The 24,420-nt window shown below is 40.3% G+C and overlaps 2 protein-coding genes across 2 annotated transcripts in view; both read right to left on the bottom strand.

Moving 5' to 3' along the window:
- LOC102452377 (glutamyl aminopeptidase) overlaps positions 1 to 10,641 on the bottom strand; it is a 44,597-nt gene extending 33,956 nt beyond the window's left edge. The window contains exons 1-4 of the mRNA XM_006119274.4: positions 9,779 to 10,641; positions 5,558 to 5,699; positions 3,399 to 3,530; positions 1 to 121 (exon numbers count right to left, since the gene is read on the bottom strand). Of these exons, the coding sequence (XP_006119336.2) occupies positions 1 to 121; positions 3,399 to 3,530; positions 5,558 to 5,699; positions 9,779 to 10,413 (1,030 nt within the window). The 5' untranslated portion in view covers positions 10,414 to 10,641. The remainder of the gene's footprint in view (positions 122 to 3,398; positions 3,531 to 5,557; positions 5,700 to 9,778) is intronic.
- A 9,876-nt stretch (positions 10,642 to 20,517) lies between these two features.
- LOC102452629 (aminopeptidase A-like) overlaps positions 20,518 to 24,420 on the bottom strand; it is a 49,376-nt gene continuing 45,473 nt past the window's right edge. Inside the window, exons 19-20 of the mRNA XM_006119275.4 lie at positions 23,128 to 23,206; positions 20,518 to 22,407 (exon numbers count right to left, since the gene is read on the bottom strand). Coding sequence (XP_006119337.2) covers positions 22,270 to 22,407; positions 23,128 to 23,206 — 217 coding nt within the window. The 3' untranslated portion in view covers positions 20,518 to 22,269. The remainder of the gene's footprint in view (positions 22,408 to 23,127; positions 23,207 to 24,420) is intronic.

The following is a 24,420-nucleotide window of genomic DNA, read 5'->3' as shown; positions in this document are numbered from 1 at the left end:
CTAATTTTGGAAGAGAATAGTTCATATCAAAATACCGTTCAAAGAAGTCAAATACAGCTTTAGTAACATTTGCAGCATATTCTGCTGTGTGTATTTGCTGTGGCTGTGCATAGATCCTGAGCTGTAAAATAGAGAAATACAGTTAGAGCACATTCCAACTGATCAAAACAAATCAACATGTGTTTAGCAGTGAGGCATCATTGCCAAAGAGAAGGACAATATGGTTGACTTCTCTTCTCTGGAAGACTAAAGCTAACACTGAGACCCTTGTGTAAACCACTTATTTGAGAAAGCTTATGAAATATCAATTTTATATAGATATGCAGAGATCAAATCCGTGTATTACTCTCCTCCCCCCGATCTCGGCATTATTCATCCATGAAACTTTGTGCATTGTGTACGAATACACGGTTTATATCTATCATTACATTTTTTAATGAAGAAGAGAAAAGTGATATGTCAAATGCTGCTGTCCATGCCCCCACTATCTGTGACCAAGAACTGCTACTGCCCCATGGAAATTAATTCTGTTTTACTGTTTAGTAATGGAATATTCCCCAGGCTTATGGGCCAAGGATGACTGTTTTCCACCAAACAAACAAAGAAACAAAAAAACAGTTTGTTAATTTGTCAAAAAAAAATTGTAGAATGTATCTCTTTTGACAAAGCTTCTGTCTGGAAAGTTTCTTGGGTCCAGAATGGAATTTTTGGTCAAAAACAGCAGCGAGAAAACCCAGAATAGCCAGTTTCCCATTGATGAGGGCATTCACATGGGATGTGACAAACCTAGCTGTGAATCAGACAGGGATTTGAACCTGGGTCCTGCTAATCCCATGTGTGTGCCTGACCACGGAGATTACTGGCTATTCTGGTGTCTGCTTCTCTCTCATTTACACTCAGGTACACATAACAAAAATTCCATCCTGGATCCAAGAAACATTCCAGATAAAAGTTTTTAGTAAAAAATGATAGATAGCTACAAAAATATTCACTTTCAATTAATCTGAATCTTCTTATGGAAAAATTGTTCCTTTGAAAAATTCCTGACTGAATCTAGTCAGGAATTTAGGCTTTGAACTGAACAAAGTTGGCCTGTGATGGAAGTGCTATCTAAGAGAAAGGTAGGGTAGATATTCACCTTTATTCAGAAAAGCAAGAATAGGAGTGGCAAAAGGGCCTCTGTGGGCCAGATCTGGCCTGACAAGCAGGTTCATCTGGCCCCTGGATGCTCTGCTGCTTCCCCACCCCCAGGCCAATCAGGGCCTAGGGACAAGGGAGCGTGCGGTGCCTAGAGTCAACCCTAGCGGTTGACTCTAGGTGCCACATGCCAGAGGGCAGGGAGTGAGAGATTTCTTATGTCAATCAGACCTTGGGGTGGGGGGGAGCGTGCAAAGTCTCCTCCCGTTCTGCAAGGAGCTCGGCACTTAAGGTCAACTGCCAGCTGCTGGTCAGCTGGTAGGTGACTCTAAGCGTGACACTCCCTTGCAGGGCAGGGGCACAGAGCCAGAGACTTCGCATGGTCTCCCTTCAACCCAGGCCCTGATTGTCCTGGGGGCAGGGGTGGGAGCGCACAAAGTCTCCTCCCACTGCCAGGGGCATTGGTGCCTAGAGGAAATCACCAGCTGTTCAGAACAGCAGGTGGGTCCTCTATGGGGAGCAGGGGCAAAGACTGCACTCCTCCACCCCCCAAACAAATCAGGGTCTGTGGGTGGGGAAGCACGGAAGTGTCCTGGCCTTGCTCTTTCCATCTGAGGCCCCACCCTTTCTGAAATTCTGAAGCGGCACCAGGTAAAAAATTATTGCCCACCTCTGAGCTAGAATCATACTGTAAAGTTGCTGTTTTTCTAGTGTTTTTCTAGTGTTCCTCTTTGGAACCATAAAAATGAATCCTAGCCTAGAACTCATAGCCTAGAAGAGTGTGGTAGCTGAATGTAGAATGGCTGGGCTTTTCTGCATACAAAATAATGACTTTGAGTGCATCTGCTTAATTCCTTTTCTTTTTCCCTGAACAAATTTTGTGAGAGACCCTTGTAAATTCTGATTGGGTAGATGATTCAGATCTAGAGGGAACGTGTCTAGGCTAGAAAAACATTGTCCTGATTCTGAGTACAAGTGGAACATTTTATCTGTGAGGTACTCTTGCTCTAAATGTTTGGAGACCCTTTGCTAATTATCACAGTTTATAAATTAAATTTGCAGCTAAACAAATATGATTTTTTTTAAATCAATGATACTGCATCATATCACAAAATGCACTCTGGTTATGCATTTATACAAATGTGATACAGTTCTAATTATTTCTGATCCAACACTGCATACGGAAAGATGTAAAAAAAAAAAGTTTTAGAGCAAGGAGGCCTCAGGACATCACTATGCTATTAGATGTTTACTAACAAGTAGGGTCAGACATCTTGCATTTTTGTAAAAAGCATCAGATTTGCATGTTGGTGAATGCTAAAACTTAGGCACATTTTGATTTCAGATGGGAAACCGAGGCAAAGTACAGACTTGCTCAAAGAAGGTTACATGGTGTGTCAATAGTAGTGTTCTTAATAAAATCCAGAAATCTAGATTCCCAGTCACTAGGCAATATTTTATCTAGAACAGTAATAAATTGCCCTGAGCAAATGGCTAAAACATCCTTATGCCAAAAGTGTGTGCTTTGATTCTTAAAAGAAAAGGAAGGGAACTAGCAACAGCACCACTTGGGAAGACTTTTTCTACTTCAGATTAAAAAAACTTTGACAAATAACTACTTGGGGCTGAGCTTTCCACATTAAATGTAGGCTCAGTACGGAGTTTGGGTTAAAGGCTAAATCACTACTCTGGTTTTAGGTCAGATTCAAGAACTCTGATAAAATGATGTGAACTGTTCCTACAAGATTTTGTATAGTAAAAATCTCATGAAACTAGTCACAGTTACAAGATGTTGCCTGAATCCAAACCAGAACTAGAAAACCAAGTCCTTATTCTTTTGGGACAATCTAGAATCACATTATAGGATTTTAGATTAATGGATTCAAATTCAAACATGCTTCATTCAGAAGACCTGAGGGTCCATTCTTTTGGAAAAGGGACTATTCTTTTAATGTGTCTGAAGTATTCCTACTGGGATTGGAGCATATAGGCACTACCGTAATATAATGAATAATGTTATACTATGCATTTTTAAACATCAGTGCAGTGCAATGACTCCATTTTTCAGTGTAGTTGATTACTAAATAATAGAGGCACGAGGTGCACATATATTCACAGCTTTTAAGGACAGAAGGGACTATTTTGACTTCATGCAGAACACAGGCCATAAGAATGGGAAGATTAAGCAATACAATATGAAAAGTTGACATGTTTTTTGAAACTCACAACTGGAATGTGTTCAGAATGAAAATTGGACTTACAGGAATTCCTCTGGCAGACTTTCTTTCTACCCAGTCAAACTGGTGCACAGCAAAGCACACCAAATATGTGCTCATTGGGACAGATTTCTGAAAAGTTGTCCTGTTCCAGCCATCACCCAGTTGAACAGTTTGCTGAAGAAGAGAAATAATTCTTACCTTTTGAAACTTCAGACATGTGCATAAAAGAATCAAATATCTTTATATAAACTGGAGCTATAGGAATGATGAATTGCCCCTCTGTCTTTACCCAGCCCATGGGATGGGAACATGCAAAGTGATTTTTTTTTCTAAAAGGTGCAATGCCTAGGTTGGAGCTTTGTTTTTATGCACCAAGAACACATTTTCGTATGTCTAGTTGTTTGCATTAAGAAATCAAACCATGTATTATCTGTGATTATATCATCTTAAAATGAGTTTTTTCAATAAGCTTGTGTCCCCTTTAATTTGTTTTCTAGCTAGTCTTCATGAACTAGCTTCATAAAACTAAAATGTTGGATAAATTACACAAAGGGACACATTTTGCCCTCCTTTAAACCTGTACAACTTTCTTGAGGTATTGCAGATGTAACTGAGAGCAGAATTAGCCCACTGAATCCAATTTTTCAGTAATAATTAGTGTTGTAAACCTTATTGGGTTTGCTATCCAAGGGGTTGTTCAAGCATCCTTGTGTTCTTGGAGCTGGCCAGAGTTTTGGTCTGTTAATTCATTGCAAGTCAGTCCTGATATTAGCAAATGCACTTGATATCTTTCATAGAATCATAGAATACTAGGACTGGAAGGGACCTCGAGATGTCATCGAGTCTAGCCCTCTGCCCTCATGGCAGGACCAATTACTGTCTAGACCATCCCTGATATACATTTATCTAGCCTACTCTTAAATATCTCCACAGATGGGGATTCCACAACCTCCCTGGGCAATTTATTCCAGTGTTTGACTACCCTGACAGTTAGGAACTTTTTCCTAATGTTCAACCTAAACCTCCCTTGCTGCAGTTTAAGCCCATTGCTTTTTGTTCTATCCTCAGAGGCCAAGATGAACAAGTTTTCTCCCTCCTCCTCATGACACCCTTTTAGATACCTGAAAACTGCTATCATGTCCCCCCTCAATCCTCTCTTTTCTAAACTAAACAAACCCAATTCTTTCAGCCTTCCTTCATAGGTCATGTTCTCTAGACCTTTAATCATTTAAAATAACTGGAGAATAGTTTGTACAAATCACTTGAACTATTTGTTATTTGTTACTGGTCATGTGGTATATTCTCAATTCCCTGGTTGGATGACTCTCTGAAAAAGTAAAAAAAAAAAAAAAGGAAAATGACAGGTACTTACAGTAGAAATGTTATACACAAGTCTACATCTACATTGCGCATTCTTGCGCAAGAAGATATGCAAATGATGCATGCCAATGAATATCGTCATGCCTCATTTGCATACCCAATGAGCTGCCAATTTTGCGCAAGGGGCTTTTGCACAAGAGCCGTTCTGCTGATTATTTTTAGGCAGAATGGCTCTTGCACAAAAATGGCAGCTCATTAGGTATGCAAATGAAGTGTGGCAATATTCATCACCACGCCTCATTTGCATATATGAACCCCCTTTATGCTTTGAATTCCTTTCCAAAATATGATAACTGTGTTTCTACTTTAACTAGTCACATTGGTCCTAGAAACTTCAGCATTTCTTACAAAAGTTGAGTAATCCATGAAAAACTATCAATAAGTTTATATGCTACATTTATACTCAGGGTGTATTTTTAGCACATAAAAATGTAAGAGCTATCACATTGTGTCAGTCTATGGTCCATCTTGCCCAATTGATTGTGTCTGACAGTCTGTACCAGAATTTCAGGGAGAGTATATAGAACATGACATTTAGGGGAGATCCCTCCACTCTTCGCTTCTGGTAGTCCGAAGTTAAACATCACCCTGAAGCATCAAGTTGTGTTGTGGGCCTATGCTACATGGGCTTTTGTTTTAGGCCGCCTTCTTACTACATAAACCTCCAATCCTATTTTATATAAATCTTTTTTAACATTAAGCTATATAGTTTCTGAGATGAAAAAGGATCTGTTAACATACAAGGTGTTTAGATTTCAATTACCATTACAGTTGTTTTACGGAATCATTCCACTTATGTAGTGCATTTGTGAAATACATACCTCCACTGGCATGTTTGAGAGTGTTTTGTATGGTTCTTTATGGATGATAACTATGGTGTAAGTTGCCTTTTTGTTGGGCTCATCAAAGCAGGGAAACGTCCTCCGTGCATCTGTTGGCTCATGATCAGTAACTGCTATACTCCTTTAAAAAAAAATAGTTGCATTGTCCTAAGCCTTCATGAAAGCCATTATTTGTTATTTCCATGTCTGAACATAATTGTTCATTAATACTGCAAACTATATAGTAGAACTAGCAAAAGTTTTATTTTCATTGGTCTTTGTCTAAGATACAACTTAAATATTTATAACTCTCCAATATACCTGTGCTCCTAGAAGTCACAACTGTTAGGTATTTTAACAGAAACCACGTGAAACTGCTAATCATAAATGGAGGATGGACTCAATTTTTTTTAAGACCAGGAAAAATAAAACACAAGTGTTCCCCACCACAATAAGGGAAAATCCTGCTCATCCGACTGATGAAAGTGATCCCATTGACTTCACTTGACTAAACATTAGTAATGTTATCAACTGAAAGGAAACTAAGGTTCTGATCTACAAATGAACTCTGAATGAATGATTTGCTCTGCCCATAGGAAGCTCCGCTGATTATTAATTGAAGAATTGGGACCTGAGCTTTTCCTGGAAAGACATCTTCCGAGGGAAAGCTTAACTCCACCTCCACAAAATAGTGAAGCTACCTGCGCAGCACTTTCTTGTCATAGGCATATATCGCTTAGAGCTTACACTGCCTGCCCATACTCCTAAACTTTACTGACTCCAATAATGAGGTGTGCACGGATATGAAATGTTTAACATATGGTAGAACACCTAATGGCAAGCCTTGTCACAGTGTTTGCACAATATTTTAGCTTGGAAGTGAAGTGGGATTACTTAGTTAGAAATTACATAGAGAATTATTGCAAAATAGGATCATTTAGAAAACATATGAAGCCTGCTGTTCAGAGATGGAGCACACTCTCTGCTTTGAATGATGATGGTAGGGATTCATCTTAGATATCTCTTCAAATAATTTGGAACATAGAACATTTTTAACAGCATTTCTATGCTACAAAATGTTAAGGTGTGGATTCCCCCCCCCCCAAAAAAAGTAATTTGAAATATTCATAAAATTATAGATCTTTACCCCCATCACAAGTTCACTTGACAGCCAATTTTTCAATGTCTGTGTTGCCTTTGGCTTTCCCAGTGATGGTTAAACATGGTCATTAAGAACTTAGCAAGGTTCATTTAGAGGCGTGATGAGGTAATACATATTGGTTTTTACTATTCATATTAATTGGGACAGTCACTCAAATGCCTCAAATTCATGGTCTCAGAGGAGGAAGTGTAATGAACCTCGCCTTATTTAAACCTCTCAGAATAGTTTAGACTTAATGGAGTTTCTTCTGTTTTATAAGCTGTTTGATGTCCCATTCTCCATTTTGTAGGGTTTGGGAGATTTTTCATAACCAAATTAACTTCAATCTCTTGGGCAATGGTTTAAAAAACTGTTTCTTTAAAAAATTGCTCTATATTTTCTATCCATGTTAGTGAAGATTGACCACTCAAGAACCTCTTTAATGATTTATAGGTGATAATCCATGTACCCTCAGGCATTTATGGTGGGCAGACAAACACCAATGCTGCAATTTATCAATGTCACAATTAATGGGGGTTGATTCAGAAACCTCTAGACCAGGCCATGTCTCTGTGCACACAAATAGTAATTAAAGAAAGAAAAAATCTTACATAACTTGGTTTTTACATGAAAAAGCCCTCCCTTTTTATAAGTTGCATCCTGTCCCTGCAATTTCTGTTGATTTCAAGGCTTTAAAACATGAAACAGAAGTGACAAAGTTGTAACTATACCAGGAATATTGAGAGGAGATCTGTCTGAGACCAAATGCAGCTGCTGTTCCCAAAATTAAACACTGCTGCATTTAAAGAGATGATAAATTACTGTTTTTTGCCAAGCACATACAGATTTTCATTAAAAAAATGAGAGAGAGAAAATTTTTTCTCCCTCAGATAAGTAATGGATTTCATACATATTTGCAAACATAGATTCATCATTTTCCCAGGAAAATTTTGGCACTTTAGTGAGAGTTACACAAAGTAATGGGAAAATGTACTTTCTGCCCACAGCAACTGTCTTGGCTTTCTTTTAAAAGGAGAAAATTCAAGGAAAGAATGGAAAAGTATTTCACATTTGTGCTAACCAACAAAACCATGAATACCAGCTTCCTTATCAGTTGGAGCCATGCCAAACTAGCACCTTTTGAGCGCCCCAGTCACACATTGCTTCACGTCAGTGCTTTGAATAAAAGAGAATTCAGATCGTAGCCAGATTTTGGTTATGCAAAGCCAAGACACAGCCGGCTTTCTCCAAAACCTCAGTAATACCAGAAGAAAAGAAACAGGAGTTAACTAACTTAACTAAAAAAGCTGTCACTCTCTAAGTTGAGACACTTTTTTTCCTAGTCTTCATTTTCCTCCTATCTGAGCACCTCACAGTCTGTTTATTTTGTTCATTCTCACCACAATCTCATGAGGTAGAGAAGCAGTGTTATCCTCATTTACAGATGAAGTACAGTGTCCAGTGTCATCATAGAAGTCTGGGACAAAAAGTATTAAAAAGTCCCTGGCTAGTCCCCAAACCTCTGGATCATCTGTTCTCTGGGACCTACCATTACCCTCTGGTGAATGTATAAAACCAGAGGTGGAACCAAAGGATGGTGATTTCTGGGCCCATGCCTAGTGTTTAGAGAAAAGGAACTACAGCAATGCTTAAGCAATCCTGGAAGAATCAGCTTCCAAGCTGGCTGCTTCTACTCCACCTCCTCCGGACCACTCTTCCTCTTCTCCGTCAGCTGTCAGGTTTTATAGCTTCTGAGACTATTGAAGAAGGAAGGAAGACTTGGCTAATTGCTAGCTGCCTGTCTCCCTCACCCCATTCTAATGATAGGCTAGGATGGTAACACTGTCTTTTATTAATGTTGCCCAATTCTTCCCATGATAGGATCTGTTTTCATTTGCTTCTAACACTGCCAAACATTTATCACTTGGGCTCACTGAGCAAAACTTTCCCTGAAATTACAGCTGCCGAGGCTTATGTGATAGCTGAATACCTAAACTTAGAGCAGGAAACCTCTCTCTCCTATGATCTTGATGCCCACCCAACTCCTTGACTCTACCATGCCCCTGATCACAGGTGGAGAGAAAAGCCTGCTTTGAATGCAGAGGGGACAAGAGCTAGATCTATGGGACGGATCTGTGGATTATATTGAGACAAAGATCCCTCTTGTAGGAAGACTAGAACTGTGGGGTTGAGGGCAAGGGAAGAGGAGAGAGCAGCTCCAAGTTGTGGGGTTAGACAGGCCCAGGACAGTGAGTAGGAGCCAGAGAGCAAAGTGTATGTGTAGGGGAAGACTGATCTCCGATGAAGATCCAGAAGGGGACTGAGACCAGCAAGCAGTAAACTTGGTGGATGCAGGTCAGGTGAGGGAAGGTAGATCTGACTAGAAACCAGGATGTGAGGGGATGACTGGGACAAGGAGCCAGAGGGATATGAGTGGAGGGACACAGACTGAAGTAGGAGCCCAGGGATGGAGACTGGGACAGAGAGCTAATAGAGATGGAGGAAGTGAAGGGAGCAAAACAAATTAGATGAAGAATCAAAAAAGGGGGAAATGGAGAATAGTTGGGTGACTAGGAGTCCAGAGAGAGACACTAGAACTGGCTTAGCAAGGAGACTGGGATTGAAGAGTGAACAGAATAAGACTTAATATAAGGAGCCATGGAATGGGGGAGGGGGGGAGAGAGCACAGAGACAGAGACAAAGAGAAGAGGGCAGAACAGGAGGAACCCAGCTGAGCTGCATGCCATGTACCAGACTACACCTATAAAGCAACAGACAGGTCTCAGTCCCCACATACAACTCCCAGATGTGAGTTTGAAAAGATCAGGGGTAGCCTAGGGCCAATAGAGTACCAGACTGCTTTTCACAATACAAACTCCAGCCACATTTCCTTGTAAGCAGTGGCCCCGAGACTGCTCTGGCATTCTTAATGCTGTAGCTTCCTGAGGGGAGCAGGAAAATTGCAAGAGAGCCCAGAAAGGTAAGCAATTGGGTGACAGAGAGAAGGGGGAGAGGGAGAGAGCAGATCTGAGTGAGCAGAGATAGCTGTGCAAGTCAAAGTTTAAAATAAATGGGTTTACTTGGTTACTCCATTCTCAGTGTAGGTAGTTCTGTAAAATCCAGCCAGGGAGCCATTCAGCGAGCCTTTGAACTTCAGGGTGAGTACATAGTCAACATTTTCAGCAGTAGGAGAGAGCTTCTCTTCTGCCTCCATCACAACATATTCATGTTGTTCATATTTAAAGCAATCTCTCAGTGCAATCTGCTGCCCAGAGGATTTCCGGAGCACGGGCGTCTCTGTGATCTTGGTCTCTCGGAGGTGAAGCCACAAATGCTGGGTTGGTTTATCTAACTTGATAGAGATGTTGACTGTCCCTGTGTAACTATTTGCATCCATCTCAGGCTTTATTTCCAGCTCATAGTGCACTGGGTTAATGTAAGTGGGTAGCCTGAAGTCTGTCCATTCTCCACTCACATTTTTGGGAGTGCAGTAGTGCAGGTCCCCTGTCCCAGGGATGGTGGTTGCTGGCTGCTGTGTGGCTCCTGAAGTCTGGCAGGACTCAGGTCTGTTTAATCCCACACCAAGTCCAATAGCTATACCTACTGCAACCACCACTGCACAGATGGTGCCCGTATGCTGTTCATTCACGCGGTCCTTCACCACTGCACAGATGGTGCCCGTATGCTGTTCATTCACGCGGTCCTTCTTGGACATCTTAAGGCTTATTAAGGTCCTCAGCAGTTCTGCCTTTTTTAGGTAAGCCCAACAGATTTGGTCTGTATTCTAATGATATAGTTATATCCTTTCTGTCTCTCTCACCTCTTCCATCCGGCACTCAATTAAAAGTAGCTTTCATCTAACCCAGAGGAAAAGTGGCTGATTCAGAGTGCAGCTGTGGAGGAAGAGAGGAAATGGGTACAGAAGAACACTGCTGTAATGACTTCTCTCCTTATAAGCAGTGCAGCTCCACCCCCTCCTCCTCTTGCTCTCTGCTATGACTGAAATAGCCAATAGTGCTATGTTACTCAGCAGTTAGGGGATGATCATCTGCCAAAGCTCTGTCAGCAGCTTTCAGAAAGAGTTCACAGAGAGTGGTGTTACTGCTAGGAAACCTCAACCTTTGCCACTACCTCTTATTTTTTATTCCTGTTGTTGTTATTGTTTTGATTAACAACCAAGAATTTCATTGAAAATCCACCATGGATTTTCTGCAGTCAAATTTCCAATATTTAAAAAAAACATTTTTTTTTGCAATTTAATTCAGTTGTCTTCCCTCAGTCACAGAGTCATTCCTTTACTGTGTAACTCCACACAGTTACAGGTAGAAGCGTTAGCTAGAAAATGGTATATCTTAGCTTTTATTTCAAGCTTTAAAATTTTGCTATTTTCACATATACAGGACAAGTTTTCAAAGATATGTTTCAGAATTACGCATACAAACAAGGTAACCAGGGGATGAATTTACTTCCCGCCTAGTCAGTGCCTTTAGTGCTTCTCCTACAGGGAAAGAGGAGAACATATCTGGGTCAGAGCGTTCCAAAAATGTTAGTTGTATTAAAAGACTGGGACTTTTCAGCTTGATAAAAGAGGAGACTAAGAATGGATATGATAGAGGTCGATAAAATCATGACTGGTGTGGAAAAAGTAAATAAAGAAAAGTTATTTTCCCTTGTTCCCATAATGTAAGAATTAGGGGAATCAGCAAATGTTCCCATAATGTAAGAACTAGGGGAATCACCAAATGAAATTAATAGGTAGTAGGTGTAAAATAAACCAAAGGAAGTTTTTCTTCATGAAGTGCACAGTCAACTTGTGTAACTTGTGCAACTTGCCAGAGGATGTTGTGAAGATCAGGACTGTAACAGGGTTCAAAAAAGAACTAGATAAATTCATGAAGGTTAGGGCCATCAAAAACTATTAGCCAGGATGTGTAGGAATGGTGTCCCTAGCCTCTGTTTGTCAGAGGCTGGAAAGGGTGACAGGAGTGGGAACAATTGATTAGTCCTTTTCCCAAACAATTTAGAGGGTATTTGAAGACAGACCAGCATCAAGCCCCACACAATATTTGCTTCTCACATTGTTTGTGTAAAGAAGCAGCACCAGTTTAAAGAGGAGAGGAACAGGATTAGAACAGGAAGCATAGCCCCACCCTGTTTTCTTAACATGCTGGCTGCTATCCAGAATGATCCTTCCCAAGCGCAAACAGGGCACACCTGAGGAAACTTTTTTGTTTATAATCACTTGATGGTAGATACTTATCTTTGGATGCTTTCTTCATTTGTGAGCTCTTTATCTTAAAAAAAATGACAACATATAGAGGAATAATTGAAGGCATGGCCATGGAAAAGTAGAAGTAATCCATATTACGAGATTAAAAACACTGAACCAAACTCTGCTCTTTTACGTTGGTGTGTACCAGGAGTGACACCATGAAAGTACTTTTAATTTGGAAAAAGAACAATAGTATATATTGTTATATAAGTTTTTCCTGCCGGGCGACAGAATGACATCATCAGCATCAACAGACGCTCTCAGCAAAGCAATAGCAAAGTGAAACAGATGGATAGGTGAGTGCAGCAAGCAGAAGGTGCAGCCCCTTAGTAATGATAATAAAACATTGGAGCTGTGTCTAGACTGGCAAGTTTTTCTGCAAAATCAGATGATTTTGCGGAAAAACTTGCCAGCTGTCTACACTGGCAGCTTGAATTTCCGCAAGAACACTGATCTCATGTAAGATCGTCAGTGTTCTTGCGGAAATAATGTGCTGCTCCCGTTCGGGCAAAAGCCCTCTTGCGTAAATCATTTGTGCAAGAGGGCCAGTGTAAACAGCACAGTACTGTTTTCCGCAAAAAAGCCCCGATCACGAAAATGGCGATTGAGGCTTTTTTGCGGAAAACCACGTCTAGATTGGCCACGGACGCTTTTCCGCAAAACGTACCAATCTAGACATGCTTTTCCGAAAATGCTTTTAACGGAAAACTTAAGCATTTTCGGAAAATCATGCCAGTGTAGATGTGGCCCGGATGGCTTAGGGGTAAATTCAGTTTACCTTTACAATGATGTAAGAACAAGGAGATGTACTCATTAAAAAGAGATTACACTTGAAACAGAGTAAAGGAAACACTTTTATGTAACATATAATTCACCTGTGACACTCAGAGTAAAATGGCCAAAGAAGGGATTTTTCTTTTTTCTTTGAGCCATCCAGTCAGTATAATAATGAACTAGATGGGCCTTTGATTTCTTCCAGTATATTGATTCTTATAGTCTCCCGCTACTATTAGGTGCATCAGAAACCAAGTAGAGTTATAGAAAAAATGATTGCATATGTATGTTATAGTCATATAAGAGAAAGAGAAATCCATTAGATCAGAATTCAAAAGCTGAGAAAATAAGAAATAAAAAATTCAAAGGCAGAGACAATTCCACTGGAATATTATACAGAAAATCAGTGTTACCATATGAACTGAAGAGGTCATTTAACAATGAATTCAGAGCATAGGGGAGGAGAAACTGTAGAATTTGTAATATAGGAAGAGTCTATGCCATTTATCTACAATATGGAGGCAGGATGAGTTGTGAATTTACAGCTCTGCCATTATGACTAGGTTTGTCAGAATTCATTTTTTTTTAAATTTCAACAGATATGTCTATTTTTAAGAATTATGTTTTTATTGATTTACGATTTTGCAATAGTAAAAAGTTATGGAGGGGTCAAACTAGTGGACATTACACAACAATTATTTAATGACCATAAACATTGCGATGAAAAACATTAAAGCTTTATAGTAATCAAAACACAAATTGTCAACATCATATGTCGAGATATACAAAATGTCCTTAAATCAATTCTCTTAGTTCTAAAGCAGCAGCATTTTTTCTTACTTTGCCTAGCCATGCACATTATCTCTGGCACCCGGAGTCCAAGTCCAACTCCACTCCACTCCGCTTCCAGTCCTGAGCAATATTGGTCCTCCTCATATCCCTTGAGAGCTTGCTGCCCAGCTGAATTTCTGATGAACACACTCATGAACTTTACATAGTAGAGCTGCATCCTTCAGTCTGAGAACAGGTCCCTTTTGTTAATTCCTACATACAAGTTGCGATAGGGTGAAGGCATGCGTTCCTCTGTACACCAGCAACCTTTATTCACCTCATGGTCTTATATATGTAAAACAGGGGAAGGGAATCTTCTGGGGCCAGATTGTCCTTGACAAGTACTACAGGCAACACAGACCTGCCATCCCCTATCCCTAGTTGGCACTGCTGCAGGGATTCCATGTTTCCTCCCAGAACTCCTGAATATAGAGAAGCAGTGCACTTACTCTGCCACATTTGAAGGCATGTGGCATGTTCCCTCCTGTACCTGACCATCTCTGATGGCCAGGGCAAGAGATAAGCCATGGACTCCCCTATGGCCTGTTGGAGGGAGCAGTCCCAGAGCTCTGAGGAGTATGGGGACGGTGGTTGTACTTGGCTGCTACACAATGGCTATATGGCAGTCCTAAATCTGTGCCATCTCCTCCCTTATTCATTTACACAAACTCTGGATAGAATCTGGGCGTTGATCAATTAAATTACTGTATCTGGTATTTATTTTGTGTACAGCAGAGCTATAATTAGTTGCCACTGTAAGTGTGAATAGAAGTTAATATCCAGTTTCATTCAATGATAATGAATAGAATGAATGTGTTTATCACAGCAGAATAGCTCCTACAAAAAATCCTAGTTTTGTAGATTATATGTTTCTTTTACCATCAACATCCCCCAAACAAAATGTATCATTTCCAGTGGCTTTGGACAATCAGACTCCCCTGTTTCCCCTATCAGCACTCCAGATAAAATCTCCCTACTCCCTGTTTTTGAGGTTTTTGAGGCTTTCCACTTCCTTTGAATTTTGTGTTCTGCCTGGAGTCTGTGCAGCCAACATTTACAAAAACCCTTCCATTAAAATTTTTTACACTACTTTCTTCTGATGCTGCTTTTTTTTCTTGGCAGACCTAAGCTGTCGAGCCTCGTATTAGTCATTTACATTTTTATATCTGATGTAACTAAAGAAAAAAAGTATTAGATGCCAAATTCTGAAGCCTGATCCAAAGCCTACAGAAGTCACTGGAATATTTTCCAATGCCTTAGCAGGCTTTTGTTCGTGATCTTACTTGGGCATAATGTCTATTAACAGCAAAAGGAGCTTTAGCGTGAGCAAGGATTTTGACCCTGTCTAAGTACAAGACTCATAACAAGATGACTGCTTTGCAGCCTTGGAGAACAAAGTACAAAGTTACTCTCGATGAGTTACAGTCTAAGCAATGATATTAAAAACGTCTCCCTGCTTTTACACCAGTGCAGTATCCTGACTGTCTCTTGAAGGGGACACACACACACACACACACACACACACACACACACACACACACACACACACACACACGCGCGCGCGCGCGCTAGCTTCCACTTGAACCAGTCAGAAAAAAAAGACTTCCAAAAGTCAATGAGAAGGCAGTGAGAGACTTATCTAAATCCCTCCACATAAAGGTGACAGAAAACTCCCCTAGCCTCATTTATATCAAAGATGGGACAGGAAGATATTTCCATTAGCAAACAGAATGGAGACTAGAGATTCCAAGGCAAGAACCACACTGAACTCTGGGGCCAGAAAAGTAGGGAAGCATTGCTGGATGGGAGAAATCTCTGCTCCACGTGTTCATGAACCCACACCTGCACACACCCTGCTCAGTAGTTATCTGACAATTATAATAATTAATCCTGTATTGGTACCCCTGAAAGCTGCCTATTTGCATTGGGAGTTGTCTTGAAGGGACACCACCCATTGCCAGGAATAATCAGTTCCTGTTATCTAACTAGAGCAAGACAATTTTGGGATACTCCCTTGAATCACCAGTTTCCTCATAAACAAATCTAGTGTTCTTTCTGGAATCATTGTTGTTTCCCTAAAAAAACCCCTATTCTGTAAGTTTTTCCCCCTCTGATGCCTGGATCCAATGTCTGCATCAGGTCCATCGGGACTTCATCTTCTCCTGAGTGATCATGCTGGGGGCTCTGCCTCTCTCCAGCCCTCTGCTACCACCACTACTTTGGAACCCGGATCAATTCAAGCTTCATGGAATGATGAGAACCCAACCCTCTTTTTCTTCCTCGCCTGCTCATGTGTGAGGCTTCACCGTTTGCTCTGCAGCAACACTCCTCATATCAACAGTGGAGCTCAGGAGCTGTATTCCGAGAAGTCTCAGAATGCACTGCTCTGGCTTTGCTCATCTGTGGCTTGTTGGCCCAAAGGGTGAAATCACTCCCAACGCAACTGACCACCTAAGATCTTTGGCTCCATCAATGCCATGGGTTCCTGTTGTGCTGTGGGACATATATCGACATTCTTCTGCACAGGACGGCTTTAACCCTTAACCCTTAATCAATGCCAGTTGTGATGCTAGTTTGTAATGCTTTTCAGTTGAAAAATAGAGAACACCAACTCTTTACACCGACTCTTTAGTGTTCATTGTAATTTTAAATGGAATTTCCCCCACCCACCCAGCATTTCCTTATCTGTAGCAAGTGCTCTAAGGCACTGCACAGCAGACCATTACTGGCAGCAGTTTGCATGTATTACCTGTCCACAGGGGTGCTGCCCTTTTGGATATATTGCATGGTGGCCATATTTTGCAGGACACTCTCCCTTCCATGCCTTTTTTGAGCTAGGAACAAGAACTTCATTGGCCATTTCAATCGCTTGTGGTTTTGTTTCTTTGTTTTTAAAATTGGATACATTTCAGACTTTCTTTTTAATAAATTGGACTGCAGCAATCCAGGGAGATTTATTTTCATATTACCTCCCACAAAGGCTCAGAAATGTCAACAGCAGTGGGATCCTATTGGGGTTTCAATGCTATTGTTTGCGGCGGGGAGGGGAGAGTTTTATATTTGTATCATTTTCCTACACCATTTTTTTTGCTTCTTGGGATAGTTTCTTATCTTATGTGTGTGGATGTAAATCTGGAGTAACTCCAGTGGAGAATGTAAAGTGGGGCTCTGTTCCATTGTTTCTCAATCAGTGCTTTCAGAACCCAAAATATACAATGGTTTAAAAGCTAAGACACAAACTTAGGAGGAGATCTTGATCACCGCATACTTAACAGGAATTTTGTCATTGATTTCAGTAGGGGCAGATTTAATCCTTAGTATGTCTTTTCAATTTATCCTTTTAATACTTGTACCAAGCACTGGTGAGCTTCTCCTATTTCACCCTGAGGCCAAAGAGCTGTCACTATACTATCAGAAGACACAGTATTCTATGATAGTGGCAATTTCCAGTTAAATTTCCATGCGTGACCTATTTTAACATTGGGATTCTCTACTGCTATGTTTTTAACTGCTTTGTTGTCTGTTTTCCTATTCCGGCTTCTGTTGTTTCAGCAGCTGACTCAAGAACACTTACATAGCTTCAGGACCCAGAGCACTGAAGAGGTGCTATCCATTTCTTGCTCTCTTCTTCAGAGAGCGATTTCCAATTGGCCCTTCAACAGGCTCAGCAAGAGAAAGCATCTTTAAATGCCTATAATTTCTTCAGCCATCTGGGCTCAAAGTGTTTCCATTCTGTGAGCATTTGCCTCTGTGTTTTAATATGAAAATTTCTCAGGCAAGAGTAGAGTAACACTGAAACAGTCCCAAGTGCCTGTATTAACTCTGCAAATGCCAAAGCATGCATTGGTGATTACTCAAGGCCTTTCTCTTACTGTATGCAAGAACTTTAGCTCTGTTGGTGTAACAGGTACAGCAGAATACTAAAAAGGTCTATGGTGCTAAAGAGTCAAACAGTTCTGTACGCTTTCACTTTATCAGTGGAAATTCTTTCTCTGATGATCAAATGACCAAGGGAAAATGATCTCTTTTTAAAACAGCTCATGTTTCTTTGGATTCAGTTTCAAATTGGCATTCTCGGGCTTATCTCAGACCTTCTACAAAAGTACCCGTTCCTGACCAAAAAAATGTAGCATGCACCAGATTTGTTATCCATGCATGACAGACGGAAAGAGATGCGTGCCACAGAGCACATTCTCCATGAGCTGTTCAAAGGTTCTGAGGGCACTGCCGAATCCAAAGGACGTTGCTTGAAATTGCTGGAACCTTTATCCTGCTGTAAAAGCAGACTTCTCCCTGGTTTTGTGGACCTACTTCCACTTTTGCAGAGCCAACTCAGGTCAATATGGAAATCCTGTCATAGCATCAAATGGATCTGTTATTGGCAAAGGACAGAAATCCTTTAAATGACTGTAACAGGGTAGCTGATCCCTTAAATGAAATTGGCCTCAGCATCAGAACTCCTCTTCCAGGCCAGGTGTGCCCTCATTTGGTGTAATGAGGAGGGTTGGGTTGCCCTTGAGCATTATACATGAGAGCTCAGACTCTAAGAGTGCTGTTCAGAACTCTAGTGTCCTCAGTGAGAGCTTGGAAGTAGAATTCAGAAAAGGCAGGACCTCTCCCAACCAGCACTGATAGTAAAGAGAGCTCAGAGGAAGTGCAGAGCTGGACTGAGAGCTTTGGGGAGGGATCCACCTGAAGGACAAGATGGTGAGAAGTGCTAGTGATAGCAGAAGCTAGGAAGACAGCCAGAGGGTCACATATACAGTTCTCCAGGCTGGAGATCTAAGCATGGTGAGAGAAAACTGGAGAGGTCTGAAGGCTAAAACTGGAGAGGTCTGAAGGCTAAAAGGAAGCTATATTACAGCTCTCTGAGCTGGAGGACCAGAAAAGGTTGAAGGCTGGGGAAAGGTGTAGGGCTGAGCCCTCTGATATCTCCAGGCAATCACTGGAATCATACGTGGGAAGAAAATAAGACAAACACCCCAGCTGAAGGAGCTAGGTTAGGCATGGTGAGAAATCCTAGATCCCTATCTAGGAGCTAAGGTGGAGCATGATAAGAGATGTCAGAGCCATGCTTGGAGTTGGACTGTTGGGGACAAATTCACTATTTGGACTGGACTGAGGGGGGAATTTTAGTTTATGCTAATAGACTTCAGATAATAAATTAAAATCCCTGAAAGGAGCTATTTTTATACTCTGAAGTGTGTAGTGAGTATGAGGAATTGAGCGGGAAACTGAGACCAGCAACCACTTGCTAGGATACCTTGAGGCCACAGGGCAGGTTCTCAGTGATCTCTACATTTTCTGTCTCCCGCACAGAATCTCATCCCATTGTCTCTTTTCTCAGTCAGAAATTATAGCTGATGCTTAAGGACTGACTGAAGGGTCAATTATCTCTTCCTGGCACATTTCATTACTAGTCTATACAAGTCTTCTCTGGCAGAAAGAGAGGTACTCACTTGAAAAACATGCTTCTTACAATGTCTGTCTTGCTGTACTTACTAAAGCAGTGAAACTCTTTATCTTGGTTGACTGAGGGAATAAATTAAACCAGAAACATTGTCAAACTTTTCTGCTGTTGCTTGTATCAGTGTCCAATATCGCACTGGATCATATTTAGTTAGAACTCAGCAACTCATGTTTGCCCCCTTCTTCCTACTAGATGAGCTGCCTCACATTTTCCCATTAATGTTTTCTTAATTTAAAAATAAAAATCTGTATTCATCAGATACATTTCACAAACTAACATTTCACAAACTAGCAAGAACATGTCTGAAAGCTAATTGATCTGAACCCATCGGCTGTGTCTAGACTGTATCCCTTTTTCGTAAAAGGGATGCAAATTAGACCTATCGCAATTGCAAATGAAGCGGGGATTTAAATCTCCCCCGCTTCATTAGCATAAATATGGCTGCCGCTTTTTTCCGGCTTGTTTATTGTAAAATAAGGGATAAGGGATCTTTTGGAAAAGGCTTTATTTTCCGAAAGATCCGCGTCTAGACTGGCGCTTTTCTCCGGCAAAGCTCCGAGCCGGAAAAAAGCGGAAGCCATTTTTATGCTAATGAAGCAGGGAAGATTTAAATCCCCGCTTCATTTGCAATTGCGATAGGTCTAATTTGCATCCCTTTTACGAAAAAAGGGATGCAGTCTAGACACAGCCATTCTCTTCTCTTTTTGATAGGTGTGAATATAACCCATTGAAATGGGTTCCCCTCTGTCACTGATCCACAAAGGATAAAGATCTATTACAATTTTCAGCTTGAGAGGCTGGTTCCTTAACTCATACATTTCACATTAGAGTGCTCTGGTTCAGTACCAGATAAACCCTCATTTACATGACAGCTAGGATTGAATTGAGGACCTCCAGAGCAAAAAAAGAAAAACCTAAGGTGGAGCTAAAATGCTCAGCTCTTAAAGTGAGAACTGTTCTAGATCTCTATCGGTATGTCTACACTTGCACTCTAGTTCGAACTAGGGATGCAAATGCAGGCATTCGAAATTGCTAATGAAGTGGGGATTTAAATATCCCACACTTCATTAGCATGATCTTGCCGGCACGCTAGTTCAAATCACAGATGATTCAAACCAGGAAGTGCACGCGGGGATGCAGTAGTTCAAACCGAAGCCCTTTGGCGGTAGTTCGAACCAAAAAATGAGGAGTAACGTTAGTTCGAACCAAGGGCTTTGGTTCGAACTACTGCGTCCCCGCGTGCACTTCCTGGTTTGAATCATCTGTGATTTGAACTAGCGTGCCGGCAAGTGTAGACATATCCTATGTTTTTTGACTTAGGTACAGGGGAAACTAGACAACACATATTGGCTAATGGGATCACAAAATTTTGGCTAAAAGTAGGCAGTGTGAGGTGGAAAACAGACTTTGCCAGTGAGCTACATGTTCTATATTGCAGATTGCTTACATGAAATCAACACACAAGAAAAATGTCACTATAATTATTTACTTCACTCACCATATTGATTTACTTTAATCAATCATAAAAATCTTTCGAGGTACAGACATTAGCGGGGGGAATCTAAGACACATGATATTTCCTTTTACAGACAAGTGCTCATTATAAATATGAACAAGCTTGGGACAGTTCATCATATAGGAAAATAGTGAAAGATTTTGTGCATATTTTGGCTTTGTACAATTTGCCTCATTTGCACTGGGGGGGGGGGCAAAGGTGAGAGCACTGAAGAAGTCATTGGTCTCTGTCCATGTTCCTCTCATAGCTAGAAGCAAATATCATTAATGGCTTGTAATCATTGTAGATTAAAATCCTTAAATGTTTAAATGTGGATACCTGGCTGACACTTTCCTTTCACTAGCAATTGGCTAGCAATCATTCCATGGCACAAAGAGGTGTGCTTTTCACTCACTATTGATTCTGCACTCCTGCAGTGGCCCGTTGAAATAGTGGCCTAAGTTTGGCCAGCTCTCAGGCCTACTCAGTAGTCTGACAACCTGGCTCCCATTTGTTCTTGGATAGAGGTGACACAATCTGTTTTCCTCCTGTTCCAGCCTTAGCTCCAGCAGATGGGTGAGTTAGTCCTTTCTAAGACTACTGTCTCAAAGGGCACATCTACACTGCGGGGCAAAAGTCGAATTAAGGTACGTAACTTCAACTATGTCAATTGTGTAGCTGAAGTTGAAATAGCTTAACTCAGCTTTTGGAGCTGTCTACACAGCAGGAAGTTGAAGGAAGAATGCTTTTCCTTCGACTTCCCTTACTCCTCCTGAAATGAGGGTTACAGGAGTCAGAGTAAGAAGTCCTCCAGGTCGACATTATTTTGAAATAATGGTTTGCTGTGTATACGCGCATTTTGTTATTTCAAAATAATGTCAGTTATTCTGAAATAACGCCGCTGTGTAGATGTACCCAGAGTGTTTGCCAAATCCCCTGCCCTGGTTGATATTTTTTAAAAAGGTGGTGATGACCAGTTTACTTATTTTTATCATGGTTTTATTTCCTCGTTTATTGTGAATATTTCTTAGTTGCTGGTGGTGGTGCCTTGCTTTTCTTATGAAAAGAGAGGCAACCGCTATCCATTTCCTTGTCACACAGAGAGACTGTTATCCTAGATGCTGTTGATTTGAAGGATTTAGAGAGAAAAATAAAATATAAAAATTATAGAATCCCACATAATAAACTTAACAGTAAGTTATTCATTCTTTGAATACCAGTAGTTAAACTTTTAAAGACTCAGTTGAGAATATAAATAACTGACACTTCATTAATACTAAGAATCCAAAATTAAATTCCACATGATGTGTTTTTTACAGGTATAAATATATACAATTATTTTTAAACAAGTTCAAATTACCACTTACTTCCCTTAGAATAGACCACCTATAAAATGCAGTAGGAAGGGAATCCCTGAGAGTTTTAAATATTATTAAACAGATTGTTTTCTGTATTAACAGGGGGCAATAGGTGGTACAAACACAAAGCATCCTGACAAACAGGAGCTCAATTATGCAATTGCTTTATAGCACGAGTGACTTTACTCTTACAAGTAGTCCTATTTATCTTAGTGCATACTTACATGAATAAAGTTATTCAAGTGCATAAGGGTTTATAGGATTCAGATACAGCATTTGTAATCAGACTCCCAAATGTTCATGTAAGAAATAGTAAGTGCATAAAATTAAGAAAGGATATTTTTAATTCTTCACAACTTTGAAGTAAAACATTAAATTGATAGCCATGCTTCTATTTCTCCCTTGTTTTGTTTTAGCCATGCAATATTGTTCTTTACTGTTTCAAGAGCCTGTTTCCTTGGTGCTTCTCCTGCTCCAGCATTAGGGTATTTCTCAAAGAAATTTTCCATCTTGAAAAGAGAAAAGAAAATGAATTCACAGGCAGCAAGTACTTCTGTTGTATTTAGCATCAAGTAATTTTTAGAGGATCAGTTCCAAGCTCCTGAATCAAGGAAGTTTTATTTGAGAAAGTACATCAGGATTGGACTGGTAGTACTTGAATAATTATTTCAGCAAGACCAGACTAACGCGGCTACATCTCTATTACAAAACTATCCTAGGCATCTTAGGCCATGTCTACTCTTGGAAAGTATTTTTAAATGACTAAATTTGACTTAATAACTCCCTGTTTAACAAATGCAAACTAGCAATGTCCATACTTTAGGAAAGCCTCAAAATTAGTCCAAAGCAGGCTCCATCAATGTACTACCTTGGACTTATAGCGCCAGGAACAAATGGGAAGTAATTAATTTGAATTAATCTGGGTATTAATTATTTCAAAATAACGGTACCAGAGTATCCACACTACAGTTATTTCAAAATAACTCTTTTGGAATTAGCATTACTCCTGATGAAAACCAGTAGTACAGATTTTGAATTTCGTGGCCTGTTATTTCGAAATGATGGGCTTGGTAGTGTGGACGCTCTGCTTAGAAATTCAACCTTGGGGGGTTATTTTGAAGTAAAGTCCTAGTGTAGACCAGGATTTAGAGAATAAAAAGGCAAATTCCCTGCTGAGGAAGAGCTTATCATTTAATATCTTAAAATAAATATAGGTATCATCTCCATACCTGCCAAAGCTGAAGGTCAGTGTTGAACGTTTGGGTTATGGATACCAGTCGACCAAGATTCCTATCATTGAGAGTGTATCTGGGAAAAAATAGTAGTTGATATAAAAATAAACTCTTTTATTTCTTAATCTGTGAGGGTCATGAAATAGATGCTGCTCCATATTTCTAGATGTTACCAGAGGTATTTGAAAAGTCATAATATTATATGATTTTTGTACTAATCTGCAGTTTAGGAATACCTGATGAAATCTCTGATATGAATATATTCAAAGAATGGTGTCTTTGGCCTGGAATAAAGCTAACCCTTGAGAGAAATTTCTATTACAACATTTCCACATGCAAGTGGAATGAAAGGGTTGCATCTCCTAGGCCAACCAATAGGCTTGAGTAATAGGTACAGAGAGAATGCATTGTAACCCAGTATCCTAGGTAGATTTTTTTCAACCCCCACCCAATCCCTCTACCCCCAAAAAAATTCCAGTCATTTCACCCACATAGTGCCCATTCTGATTTTCTCCAGGCACATTTATTGTCACCCTTAGTGAATTGTGATCTTTCCCACACTAGGTTGTGACAGCACCAGGGGAATCAGTCAGGAAGCTTTTTGCTTTAATACATATTCATAAAAAGCCAGGTGTTTTTATGGAGAGAGAAAGTACATGAGTGTTTCCTATTGGTTGGCCTAGGAGATGCAACCCTTTCATTCCACTTGCATGTGTGTTAGCCACAGAATCCATGGAATTATTGCTTCCCTCTACAACAGTTTATGCTGAGCTAGTATGAAGATTCTCATTATTCCACTGCTAGATCTCCACAAAATTAAATAGTATGAGAGGCCTAATACTGCCCTTCTGTCTGTAAGGAGCCGAGTGTTGTGAAAACGGTGGCATATTAGGGTGCTCTGTATTTCATAAGGTTAAATGCTAATGGTTGGATTCTTTGCAAAGCTGGCTTCCCATTACCAAGAGGATTATTCACATGCTTCAAATCAGGCAGGTTCTAAACTGGGGTCTTAACTGTGCTTCCTATTTTAACAAAGATCTGGTAGCTGGCTATTTGGTTCAAAAGAGAGGTATGTAACACTCAGCAAATTTTGATTCATACTAGAATATTAATGCAGGATTTTCAAGTTGGCAGTAACTAATTTTTTCACCACGGGCTGCAATAATGACATTTAAAACATTTTCAGCTTTCTCTGTCCAAAAAAGTTGCTTCTTAGAACCCTTTCCTTCCACAGAAAACACAGAGAACTGTGCAAGTTTTGCCTCACATTAAGAGAAACCGATTGATGTG

This window comes from Pelodiscus sinensis, chromosome 5 (genome assembly GCF_049634645.1).
Source record: "Pelodiscus sinensis isolate JC-2024 chromosome 5, ASM4963464v1, whole genome shotgun sequence".
In the NCBI taxonomy this organism is placed as follows: Eukaryota; Metazoa; Chordata; order Testudines; family Trionychidae; genus Pelodiscus; species Pelodiscus sinensis.
Note: the sequence above shows the minus strand (reverse complement) of the source record. Positions and strands in the feature narration are given on the sequence as shown.